The sequence below is a fragment of the Aulonocara stuartgranti genome, assembly GCF_965226115.1.
Source record: "Aulonocara stuartgranti genome assembly, chromosome: 5".
NCBI classification, from domain to species: Eukaryota; Metazoa; Chordata; class Actinopteri; order Cichliformes; family Cichlidae; genus Aulonocara; species Aulonocara stuartgranti.
In genome coordinates, this window is record NC_138943.1 from 27984003 (window position 1) to 27998027 (window position 14025).

The following is a 14025-nucleotide window of genomic DNA, read 5'->3' on the forward strand; positions in this document are numbered from 1 at the left end:
CTGGCCGTATAACATGAATAGCCCAATTAAATGGCTGTCCTTGGCAAATCCTCAACCACTTAATTAACTGAAGTTAAATTGTAAGGCATTGCCAACATTTTTAAGCTTAAATTGCTCTAAATATCACTTTGCTTTTCATCCATTTTTTTAATAGTTGTAAACACACCGAACCCTAGCCTCTTATACAACTTATACATATATACACATTCTCTCTGCATTGTGTGTCTGCACATTTGTTCTGTCCCGTGTGGTGCTGTCCTGCTACTGTGATTAGTTTTGTGTTACATTTATATCAGAGTTGCAATCCTGGGGAGGAATCATGCACAAAATGCCTAATATGTCTGAAATTTATCAGTAAATGTGATTCGTGTTTGCAAACTTTAAAACTAAGGCTTCGAATGTGAATGCAAATTAGTTATGTGACTTAGTGAATTCATATTCATGCACAGCTGCTCACTGTCTTCTTTCTGCTACTGTAACATTAGGCTCTGATACACAAAGCCAAAGCTGGGGGGGGGGGTTCATTGCTGCAGAAAACCAGGTGAGACAGAAAGACAGAACTGTGACTGGTATGCATCTCAGACTGTCATACCCCTAATTAATCGACATTAAAACTGCTTGGTGTCAAGTTTAGACTTTGGGAAGAGGAAAAGATCATTTCTCAATCAGAGTAAGGCTTTATAAATAACTGGTTTTCTGTGTTAGCATTATAAAGAAAACTATCACAGTAAGTGAATTTTTCAAATAACGCACCTGATGTGAAGCTGATTATCTTCTCTACTACCTGCTGCTGCTGTTTGTTTTGTTTTGTTCAAGAATCTGAGGCTGTAATGTGCTCACACAGAGCCAGTCCTTTATCCCTGTGGTAGGTAGGTAGGTCAGCTCTGTTCTTGCATGAACACATGCAATCACTTTTAATCAGCTGGTCACATTTGTTAAAAAGCATCTTTTTCCATCAATGGGATAGTTTATTACTACAAGCAATTAAATGTAAGAGGATGCTAAGGGCTAATGGAAGCCATTCCTCCCTTTATTCACCACACGCCGAAAATGCTCATGTGGCTTGTAGCTCATTAACTGTCGCCTCAGAAGCAATTATGTGACAACAAAAAACCTGCTGTGAGGATTAAATGCAAAAGCCACTGGTCTGAAAGATTTTTATCTTAGCCGATGTTTTTGTTGGATATTTCAACCACATTTACAATGCACAAGGCAATAGCAGTGATATCTTAAATCATACCAGACAAGTAACAATGCAGATATAAACTCATCCATGTGTGCATGTCTTTGTTTAGAATCAGTGTGGGAGAAACTGTGAGATGTGTGAGGTTATAGGGAGCCACGTTCGAAGCTGCCTGCGAACACCAATCGACAGCATGCTTTGGTTTACACAGAACACCATCTATACCCTCACATCAGTATTCTGCAGGCTGGAGCTGATTCCAAATTAGGCATAACTTATAATAATAGTGTCTACATTGTGAAAATAAACAATGACCCTGCGTGTGATTCTCTTCCATCACTTGACCATGCACAGCAATGTTGAAAGGCATTTTGTTTTCAGTCATTTACATTCAAGCAAAACATGCTGCATGCGCCCTTAATCATGCTTTTTTTCAATCTACTGCACATGCTATACGCCCACTGCAACAAATTGTTGGTACTCTTGGCTTCTCTGCCAACATAATCTACCCAAGACTCAGCGCTCCAAGAGATGGTTGCCTTTTACTGTTTCTTTGGTTTGTATAAGAATGCCCGAAGGTTTTCTCTTTTAGCCATTTTCAACTGTGGCACTGTGTTTACATCCATAATTGAGGGGCCAAAAGAATTTAGCAAATCCATCTTCATGTGTTTTGTGTGCTTAAGAAAATATTCTAACTGCATGCTGTGTTGTTGTGTCATTTATTGATAAGACAACAGGGAAGCAACTTTTATTTCACTTCAACAAAAGTTTGGTCTGGACCTTAATACCAGGATTTATGCCTATATGCATGTATTGTTGGAATAGAAACTGTAGAGGATTCCCATTAAATAATTTCAGAACTTGTGGTGTTTGTGTTAATGATTCCAATAATCAATGCTGGAGAAAACTAAACTGCGTATTAACAATACCACATTATTGAATCACAGTCAGGATTTATTTTCTGTGATGAAGGAAACAAGATTAACTTAAGAGCTGTGATACCAACGTCCTTAGGAGATGATATGATATTACTCCAGAGTGAGCTGATGCACTTTCTTGATGTGAGCTCCACAGAGAAGTTTTCAGGACTGATCATAAAAAACTTCAATTTTACCAGAATTGAAATGGGAGGAAATTTGAGGACATCCATTTTTTTACAGACAATGAAGCATCCCCTGATGTAGGGGAGGCTGTTCAGGTTGTTAGGCTTGACAAAAAAAGTACAGCTGTGTATCATCAGCATATAAATGGTAAGAAATGGCTTTGAAGCTCAACCAGGGTAACATTAGTAAAGAGAACAGAAATGGGCCAATGACTGAGCCTTGACTGACTCCACATAAGACAGGTGCGGATAAGGACTGAAGTATCTGTCAGATAATTGTGATGAAAACTATTTGAGAGCTGTGGCAGTGATGCCAACCTAATTCTGTAATCTGTTAGTAAGAATGACATGATCAGTGGTGTCAAAGACAGCAGATGAGTCTAGTAGGACCAAAGTGGAATAGTCACCTTTATCTTTAGTGTTGTATTTTTTAGTAATTTTAGGTTATGGTCATGTTTTAGTGGTGCTGTTTGATCAGTAACCAGATTGGAATTAATCAAAGATGTTTCCCTCAGCCAGCTGAAGGAAGTGATGAGCAACAATTTTCTCAAAGATGTTTGAAATAAATGGCTGTTTGGAAATGGGTCTGTAATTCTTTAAAGCAGTGGAGTCTGAGGAGGGAAGAAACTGGTTGTTTTAAAGTAATCTGGATCACAGCGAGATGAAAGGGATTTGTTTGTGATAGAGAGGTGCCAGGGATTTATGACAGGTAAAACCTCTTTAACCCTTTAAAGCCAAACGTATCATATTTTTAAATGACTTTTTGTGAGTTTTTGAGACTTCCACATCATCGGCGTGTCGTGGAACTCATAAATAAAACTCAGACAACAGAAATTTTTCACAAACCTTAGAAGATATAGCAAAGATAGAAAACTGAGTATGATGAATGAGTCAGTTGATAGGGTTGAACCTTGGATTGTGCTTATTATTGTTACTCAAGACAACAAGACATATTTTTTATGAGTTGGTGTAAGAATAATGGCTTTCATTAGGCGACAGTTAACAGATATGTCAAGCGTAAAAGCCAGATCCTGTGTGGGGCTGGTAACACATTGCCCTAAATGAATAATTTAGCAATGTTAAGAAATTCTGTTGCAGTACAGTTAGAGGGATTATTAATATCTAACTTAAAGTCACCTGGCACATTTTTTTTGTCAATTGTAACAAATATAGAGCAGATTGGAGAATTTTTAAAAAAAATAATAAAATTAATCAATCAATAAATCATTAAGCATCTGTCTTTTTCTCTGTCAGGTGGCATCCCCTTTATCCTGACCGGGGAACTGTTTGAACAGTCTTATCGACCTGCTGCCTTCATGATCGCTGGCACAGTAAACTGGCTATCTAACTTTGCCGTGGGCCTCCTTTTTCCATTTATTCAAGTAAGTGGCATTATTTATGTATACTCTCAGGCTACCACAATATCTGTTTTTAATTACACGGTTATCATGACAAAAATAACACACAGTATACTTATAAAACGTATAAAATGTAATCTTTTCTGCCAAATGGGGTTAGAGAAAACTGGCAAATGAGGAAAGCTAGCTTCTGTAAAGTGTGAACGTCTCACTCATATCCACAATCATCTGTCAATCAAGTTTCTTAACTGCTTATCCAGTTCTCAGCTGTTACTGGACCGCGTACACCCTCGACAGGTCACCTCTGTGGAGCAATCGTATCTACACACTGGGGTACTGGCCACTGGATGTAAAAGATGAGTGTAGACACCATGACACCAGTCGTTGGTTAGTTTAGATCCATATCAAATATGGACTGAGTATTTTAACCACCATCTCATAGGGTAATGACTTGTTAGTCACAAGGAAGGCCCACACTAAATGCATTTTATCATTCTTTTTAGCATTAATGTGGACCAATTTTTTTATACATAGTTTACCAGTGGCTTAATTTTTTAATATCAAAGCTATGTCCATCTTTTAAATACAGGGAGTGCAGAATTATTAGGCAAGTTGTATTTTTGAGGAATAATTTTATTATTGAACAACAACCATGTTCTCAATGAACCCAAAAAACTCATTAATATCAAAGCTGAATGTTTTTGGAAGTAGTTTTTAGTTTGTTTTTAGTTTTAGCTATTTTAGGGGGATATCTGTGTGTGCAGGGGACTATTACTGTGCATAATTATTAGGCAACTTAACAAAAAACAAATATATACCCATTTCAATTATTTCTTTTCACCAGTGAAACCAATATAACATCTACACATTCACAAATATACATTTCTGACATTCAAAAACAAAACAAAAACAAATCAGAGACCAATATAGCCACCTTTCTTTGCAAGGACACTCAAAAGCCTGCCATCCATGGATTCTGTCAGTGTTTTGATCTGTTCACCATCAACATTGTGTGCAGCAGCAACCACAGCCTCCCAGACACTGTTCAGAGAGGTGTACTGTTTTCCCTCCTTGTAAATCTCACATTTGATGATGGACCATAGGTTCTCAATGGGGTTCAGATCAGGTGAACAAGGTGGCCATGTCATTAGTTTTTCTTCTTTTATACCCTTTCTTGCCAGCCACGCTGTGGAGTACTTGGACGCGTGTGATGGAGCATTGTCCTGCATGAAAATCATGTTTTTCTTGAAGGATGCAGACTTCTTCCTGTACCACTGCTTGAAGAAGGTGTCTTCCAGAAACTGGCAGTAGGACTGGGAGTTGAGCTTGACTCCATCCTCAACCCGAAAAAGCCCCACAAGCTCATCATTGATGATACCAGCCCAAACCAGTACTCCACCTCCACCTTGCTGGCGTCTGAGTCGGACTGGAGCTCTCTGCCCTTTACCAATCCAGCCACGGGCCCATCCATCTGGCCCATCAAGACTCACTCTCATTTCATCAGTCCATAAAACCTTAGAAAAACCAGTCTTGAGATATTTCTTAGCCCAGTCTTGACGTTTCAGCTTGTGTGTCTTGTTCAGTGGTGGTCGTCTTTCAGCCTTTCTTACCTTGGCCATGTCTCTGAGTATTGCACACCTTGTGCTTTTGGGCGCTCCAGTGATGTTGCAGCTCTGAAATATGGCCAAACTGGTGGCAAGTGGCATCTTGGCAGCTGCACGCTTGACTTTTCTCAGTTCATGGGCAGTTATTTTGCGCCTTGGTTTTTCCACACGCTTCTTGCGACCCTGTTGACTATTTTGAATGAAACGCTTGATTGTTCGATGATCAAGCTTTGCAATTTTGAGACTGCTGCATCCCTCTGCAAGATATCTCACTATTTCTGACTTTTCTGAGCCTGTCAAGTCCTTCTTTTGACCCATTTTGCCAAAGGAAAGGAAGTTGCCTAATAATTATGCACACCTGATATAGGGTGTTGATGTCATTAGACCACACCCCTTCTCATTACAGAGATGCACATCACCTAATATGCTTAATTGGTAGTAGGCTTTCAAGCCTATACAGCTTGGAGTAAGACAACATGCATGAAGAGGATGATGTGGACAAAATACTCATTTGCCTAATAATTCTGCACTCCCTGTATGTGGATATGTGTATCATTCCCATGATATCATCATTATTAAATATCAATGTTGTAACACTCCTTAATGTTCACACTGCATTTTAGTTATGGTATGATTTTGCAGCTTACTCACTCAGGTTTACAACATCAGGAGCATATATTGAATTTACAATAAAAAAATATATTACAAAAGAAGCCAAAGCTGTAGTGTTATTAACCAAACAATGCATGATTTTTAACCTAATGAAGAAAATGTTCTTGAAAATCATGCTTGTACGCCTGAATGTATTTAAAAATGATGATAGGAAGATGAACTCGCTTCGACTGGCGCTCCGACGCACACCACTTAACTTTTATAAGGTAGTTTTCTTCAAGGCACTTGGATTGAGCACAGAAGACTTTAAACTTAATCCTGACCTTTATGTAAAGCGCAGATATGAAAACTGTGATCCTGCTTCATTTACTACAAGCCTCGCCTGGCACAGCCCTGAGGAAAAGCAGTTAAGCCATGCAGGGCATACTCTACAGGAATTATGAATTGGGGTTTTATTTCCCTGGTTAGTGTGATAATATTGTGAGCTTTAACTCCGTACCAGCAAAATATTGGCAGTAAAAGTTACTGTTAAGGGGCACTTAACCCACTTTACAGATTAGATATTTTCATGAGAATCACTACTTTTGAAAACTGTTTTATAATGTCCCGTCTAGCTTGTAAGCTATTTTCCAAAATTAAGAACTTACCATCAGTGACATCAAAGAGGTTTTAGTTTAGAATTGAATTTTTAAACAAAAATCCTGCAAACTAGAGGTGGTAGTACTGAAAGGTTTTGTACAGATCTGACACTAAGTAAATACAAGGCTGATATTGCCAATACCAATACTGATCATTTTAAGGCAGTGTATGTGAGGAAGAGTAGCGTATCATGGTTTATGAGATGAATCATTATTAATTTGTTAATTCTGAATACATTTTATTAAGCACTAAATCACTGTGATTTTTAATTTTTGGAATAATTACCAGCAAAACAGTCAAAGGAGCTTGCAAAGAAAAGCGTCTGGACTTCTTTAAGTTGCTTGAAGACGTTTCACCTCTCATCCGAGAAGCTTCTTCAGTTCTAAGGTCAAATGGTGGAGAGTGTGGACATAGATGTCTATGTGGACATCTATGTCCACTGTGAGCGACCATCTTTGAACAGAGGCGGGGGTTTACGACACCAACTCTCTGCCATCTATAATCCAGTTTTGAGATCCCTTCCCAGACGCCTTAACGCCCATTCACATCCTGGGCCATCTGACCTCAGGAATTCGCATGATAAGGTGGGGCCAGGTTTCACAATGAACTCACCCGAAACTCTGGCTGATTGTGACCCACACCCAGTTTCACACCTTGGCTCAGGTGATTAGAGGATCATCAGGGGGTCCTTTTGTCCCTCTGTGGGGGGTTACTCCCACTAGGTTTATATCTGGGACTCTCCACCATTTGACCTTAGAACTGAAGAAGCTTCTCGGATGAGAGGTGAAACGTCTTCAAGCAACTTAAAGAAGTCCAGACGCTTTTCTTTGCAAGCTCCTTTGACTACGATGACCTGGATGACTGAGAACCTTCACAGACATACCAGCAAAACACACCTTTTATAGCCTTTCGTGTATTTTGAAACTGGGTCTTTCTGCTTCTGTTGTTTTAAATGTGGTACAGACTTTAAATAAATCAAAAATTAACACGATTCATTAGGGAACAAAGTGAACTTGGAGGGTAGAAACAAGTTATCGATCCTGTCATGCTATTATCAATCCAATACCAATACCGGCAGTTGGTATCAATACTATCGATACTTGGATTGATCTATAGTTTAAAAGAAAAGGGCATTTTCATTTCTGGAGTTGGGGATCTTTAATTAAAGATTCAGTTGTATTTTGGAACATGTTGGTATATGTTTGCAGTGTATTTGGAGCTTAACAGCAGTAAAGATTAAAAGTTTGTACAGCCTTCATGAGCTGTGCAGTAATGCTAAAATTTAATCTTACGTGTTTCAGAGATGTTGTGATGTCTGATGTTGTTCATCCATTTAGTCAAAATGTCTTCGAATGTCCAGCAACACTGCGCCTTAACGCATCCTGCATTGATATGTATCCTGCTGTACCGCTGATGCGCCGGTTTCACTGTTTGGACATTTCTTAACAAGGTGTAACAGTGTGAGACGTGACAGCAATGCTGAATGCATAGACACAGAAACAGATTTACATTCAACGCTGCATAAGAGCTCGTGTAGTTTGGTGCCAACAGAAAAGGATTTTTATTTGAACAAGGTGGCGGTTCAGGTGTATTTTCTCCTAACCAGCACACAGCCGATACTCGTTACTTTAGCCTTTTAAAAAGAGCTGCTACAAATAGACAAGGATAGACAGAGCACCCAAAAGTACTGTGCAGAGGTTAATATAGAGAGCAGGCTGAGAGTTTTGCTTTAAATGCACATGATTTCTCAAAAAACTGCAAAAAAAAGATCCTTGAATGTTGTTTGTTAGAAATGAAATTTGGGGTGACATAATAAAAAATATACAGGAGTTGAGGACAGAAGAGCCTATCAGTGTGTAAAACTGGAATGTTTTCTCAAAAGACACCAGGTCCTCTTTCATCTCCTGAAACCCAACCGGTTGCTCCAGGCAACTGTTCGTCGCTGCCTCCTCTCATCGTAACTCTTTTTGTTGCATCCCTGTGTTTTTGTTTGTTTGTTTTTCTATTTTTTTTTTCATTGTTTTACTGCAGCATGTTTTACTGCAACTGTTTGGAGAAAAAAATTTGGTCTTTTTGTGCCACAATTTAGGTTGCATTAAAAATTAATAATTTGAGCTACCACAACAACCACATCTTTTCACTCAGACGCACAGAAACATCGCATTCATACACACATCAGATTTATGCCAGATAAATTAAACTGCATGTTTTTAGTGATGGATGACATTTCTACCACCCAAGTCGATGTGTGAGCTTTTTATTTGTATTTTTTGCTTTTTTAAGATCGAGGCTGATGTGGTCGGATCCTTTAATGTTAATGGTGTTTACAGCTATAACAGACATAGACACTGGGCTGCAAAATGTGGACATCTGACTTCCTCTGGAGTTTTAACTATTGTGCCTATGCAGTGCTGGTGGTATTTCTTTCAGCAGCTCTCATACTCTGAGCCATTTTATGTGTATGTGTGTGTCTCTTACAAACATTTGGTTGCCTTTGTCTTTAGCCATCAGCCAGCTCACTATACTGCAGATCCTATGGGACTAAAATTGACCTTTAGGTATTGTAAATGTGTTGGGCCTTTGGATTTGCCCTCATTTCCTGAGAACCAACTGCCTTATCTGAAGCAATTTCTAGTTTATCCGTTGCAGCCTTATAGTCTTATCACTTAGTGGATTTCAGCTCATTGAAATTAGTTCTTTAACTTTTTATAAAGATAAAACCAGCCTGTATTACTTTAAAGTCAACCTGACTATCCTGATAGACAATCCAGAGAGATTAGATACTTCAGGAAATCTGCTCCCAGTGTGAGAAGTCAAATGTCTTGAATTGACTTCCCTTTTAACAAGGCCTGTGATGTAGCATATGCCTGGGTTGGATAGAATCTGTGGCCCATGGGGATAGTTACTCTTGTGCAGCTACATTCATAGCAGTTATCTCCTGTAAAGCAGCGAGTGAGTCACTGACAAGAAATAAGGCTAGACTTGGTAATATGAGGCCATGATCACAAAGAGGAAAGCAAGCACGCTGGACAGAGAAATCAATTTATATTCCTCATGAGAAGAAAATGGAGATCAGCGAAGCACCATCAGATCTATTAATGTCCAAAGATTGAATAAACTCATCATTATGAACATTAAAAGAGTCTTAGCTTGCAAACACAACCCAGACAGCCCTGGGACAAGCTGGTGGACTCAGATGGTTAGCACTTTTCTGATTCTGGACGGATGTCTTCAACAACTGCACATTCTTGCAGTGTACGCTTTCTCAAAGACAAGATCAGCACTGGGCATTCAGAGAATCACTGAAGCAGTGCAGCAGAAAGCAGGGATATGGGAACGGGATCGTTTTTGATTGCTCTCCAAGAAGAACAACGCACCAGAACAAAAGAAAAACTGATATGAAATAATTTGGCTGTTATTACAGCTATTTCAAATATGTTACACTTCAAACAGCAGACGTCAAGGATGGGCACTTTGAATGGTTTCCATCATGGTGGGGGAAGACTGGCAGCATTTTGATGCGTCTGTTTAGAGGGCTAACCATTCTGAACGAGGGTGTTAAATTCCTCCATGCGACTGGACTACATGTATAACCTCCTGTGCAGCTTGAGTGGCTGCAGTTTTCCCCAACAGGAGCTGGACCAGTGCCAACACAATTATAAACTGTACTGCCACTCTGGGTGTAGTAGGGGGAAATCAGGCTGATAACACAGACAATTCACTGCAGGTGTTCCAGCGGCAGTTTTCTGCCACACAGAATGGCCTGCACATGTAGTATCTCTGCCAAGCCCCCCCCCCCCCCCCCCCCCAAAAAAAAAGCCAGAGGATTTTAGAGGCCTTTTTACTGGATAGGAGGTTTATGGCTCCTGGAGTTCAAGACATATGGAGCTCCGTACTATTGTACACACTGTGTGCATGCTTATTTTTCCCATTATTGGGAAAATGAAATTTATAGAATAAGCTATGAAGCAATAGAGTCACTGGGAATATTTTTTTACTCACATATGTGCAGTGATGAACATGAAACAAAACAAACAGAAAAATCAAAAACCTGTTTTTAAGCTTAAAATATGAATCTGGATTAAACACTTTCACTGTGGAACCATAACATGCTCATTTTTTCATTTTCTTTTTTAATATTTATACTTTTTTAGTAATTTAATACTTTTTATTACTACTTTTTTATTATTCTCTTTTTTCCTGCTGCATTTTAACTGCATTTTTAAATACCTGTACAGGGGACGGCCCAAGGTTATTAATTCTTTATTTCTAGACCTTTAGTACTCTTCCAGTTACAAAAAAAACCCCCATTATTATCTTGGAGGGTGTTCTGTCCCATATCAGACTTTCTTTTAACAACGCCGGCACGTATATGTTCATTAAATGCTGTTGCACGAGGTGTTTTTAGCGAGCTGCTGCTGTGACAAAAGCAAAACTCTCATCTGGGACACAGAGGTGGGAGTCCCCCTACAGGAACATTATCTGAAGACACAGACTTTGATTTTCAGTTGCGTTCTGTAAAGGCAGTGGTGACACAGTTACTTACAGTGAAGCTCACATGTAATTTTAACACTATAACACTGAATTCAGAGGTGCAGAAGGAAAGCTGGGAAAGGCTGGAACTGTAAAGAAGAACAAAAGAGTTTATAGTTTCAGCGAGTAAAGTTGTTGGGACTGTTGACCCCTCCTGTCTGAAAAAGCATGTTAAAATCTGATGCTCTGGCGCAGCTGGCTTGCAGACACTGGAGGAAACCCTGGAGTTTTACTGGGGAAATCACAGCCTGTGTGTGTATTATAAATGAACCATCGCTGTTTCTTTCTTCTCATCCCTCTGTCTTTGATATTTTGTAGCAGCCATTAATATCTTGACAGGCAACCTTAATGAGTACATTCTGTATAATAACTGTCCAACTTGGCTGGCTGCGGTGTCCTTTGAAGGTACATTAAAGGTCATTCATTGATTTATTTTCTCTTGATACTGCATGAAAACAATTCTTTTATATTCTTTCATTTTGTTTTGTTTTAAGGTGGACCAACTTCTTTGTAAAGACAAGCAGTATTCCTTTAAGACGGTGGGTGGGGGATCTAGCGTTTTAGAGTGAAAAAAGGGACTTTTACTGAAGTGTGAGGGTTTTTTTAAATCAAACATTGCAAAAATGGGAATCCTGATGAAAAGGCGATGAATGCGGGTTATCTACCTTTAAAAATGAACCACTCGGTGAATCATTGCTATATGCGCTGAATCTGACAATTTGTGGCTGCCTCAACCTATCGTATACATCTGCTTATGATCTGAATGCAGGCTAGCATAAAAGATACTGAACTGAAAAGAGGATAAATCAGTCTGACATAGTTCTATCGAAGCAATGTGGTTCCTCATTCCACAGGCTGAATACTTGTTTGCCAGCCTCATGCGTCACACAGTATATGTCTCCTCCTGTTTTCCCTCTGCTGTTAGTGCTCATCTTCCAAGGATTTTATAACTAAAGGATTAAAATTAAGCTCATTTGCTATTCCTTTGGCCTCTTTCACATTTTAAACAATTATAACTATATCAGTCTCTTTGTGTCCTTCACTGCTGCTATTTTTCATTTCAATCTCATGTTAGCGCACAAAAAATGAAGTCGTTTAGTGGTTAAAACATTCTTCTCATTTCAGCCAGTGAAGCTTTCGAGTCATCCACAGTTCATTGCTTTAATTTTGTCCAAGTGTCTCAGTATTAATTGTGTCTCAGTACTCTGTACTGCACCAGTGAAGACAAGTTTGTTTACAGCATTGCAAGCAAAGGTGTTCTTCAGTTTGACATTTCCATTTCTGGTTAGAATTCATAACACAGATCTCCAACAACCTGCTGTTTTCCTAGTGCACGATCCCTTTAAAAATTTATATCGAGCTGTTTTATTCTTTGAGTACTTAAGTAGTTTTTGCTGTATCACTCCCAATGATCTGTTAAGTGAGTTGTATCTGGTAATTCCTACTGACAGAATATGATTTTAATTAAAGCATCTATTGCTGATCTCTCTGGATCTGTCTGTACAGCTTGCGTCAGTCTTCTATTTTTCAAACTTTACACAACATACAGCAGTCTGTTGTTCATGACAGATGATTTTTTTCCTATATCAGCATTTACCTATTTCAAGGTACAATGTCTATAATAAAAACAGCATTTTTCACAAATGGAGTGCACTCCATGATTCAATAGCATGTAAAATCATCTTCGGCAGGAAAACTAGAAGTATTCATTTCTTGAAAACGGTTGGTCATCTTTAGAATACTTTGGTATACACAGGATTTCATGTCTGACTCGATGATTGCAAGGTGCCCTGCTCCTGTGGCTGTAAAACAAGCCCAAATCATCACCTCTCTACCAGTGTACTTAAACATGGTGCTGTTCATTATGGCCCAACATCTCCCCTCTGGTCTCATCTCTCTGAAGGACATTGTTCCATTTGTTCAGATGCACCTTTCCAAAGCTAAGCCCTGCTGCCATGTTCTTTTTAGAGAGAGACTTTCTCTTTGCAACCCTTCCAAACAAGCCATCCTTGTTGAATCTCTGTCTAATTATTCTCTGATAAACTTTAACATTTAACATGCTCAATGAGGTCTGTAGAGTCTGAGATGTAGCTCTTGGGTTTTTTTGCTTGTTTGTTTCTCTGAGCACTCTAAGCTTGGGGTGACTTTTCTGTCCATACACGGGAAACTCATTGCTCTGTTTTAAAATAAACCTGTATGCTCCGGGCAAGCAAACTACACAAACCTTTGTGTTTATATAGGTGCAATAGGTGCATCAAATGCTGGCTGCTCCTTATGCTCTTTATTCCTATTGAAGCATTAACGGCATACTTAGTTTTTTATAGGACTGCATAGAGTCCTGTGAAAGCTTTCTTTATCACATAACCTAACATATACCACATTAGATTGGGTGCTTGGCATTCCTGACACTCACAGCAGTGATTATCGCACTTAAGAAGACTTCTTTATTGGCAACCTGTTTGCTTTATAGATTCAGTGAGTTTTTGTATCTATTCAGCAAGTTGTCTCTGGTGACAAATCTACTGAGCTTTGGGCAAACATTCACCAGTGCTGCTTCACAACTGCGAGGCTTGCTCTGCAGCTGCAGACACACCTCATTCTCTCCACCTGAGTTAAAAACCAACAGAGCTCTTAAATGGGCTTAGAAGTGTGACGTGTTGCTCTTTTGGTTTCTTACTCAGATGGAGGTTTTGCGTTGCGTTTGTCTTGAAGTTATTAAGTTATCTTAATCAAAAAGAGAGAGGCAAAATCATCTTCTCAGGCATTTCGAAACAGCTTTCAGTGTGGCTGCCACTTTTAGATTGCACTCTGGCAACTTGAATTGTGTGCTTTCTAATTAGAGCATTATTAAAATTGTTAAACTATTACTGTGGACAGTGATAGCAATTTCTAGCTACTCCACAGTAGGAAAACTTTGTTGCTAAAGACACCATACCATCATTATCTGGCTCGTTAGGAAAACGGCATTATCTATATAACACATCGTTACAGAGA

General features: G+C 39.1%; 1 protein-coding gene across 5 annotated transcripts in view; it reads left to right on the forward strand.

Annotated features, from left to right (window-relative positions):
• The window catches only part of slc2a9l2 (solute carrier family 2 member 9, like 2), a 104759-nt gene that overhangs the window by 83852 nt on the left and 6882 nt on the right, over positions 1-14025 (forward strand). For all 5 annotated transcript variants that reach the window (XM_082533224.1, XM_082533223.1, XM_082533226.1 and 2 more), the window contains one exon: positions 3540-3667. In XM_082533224.1, coding sequence (XP_082389350.1) covers positions 3540-3667 — 128 coding nt within the window. The remainder of the gene's footprint in view (positions 1-3539; positions 3668-14025) is intronic.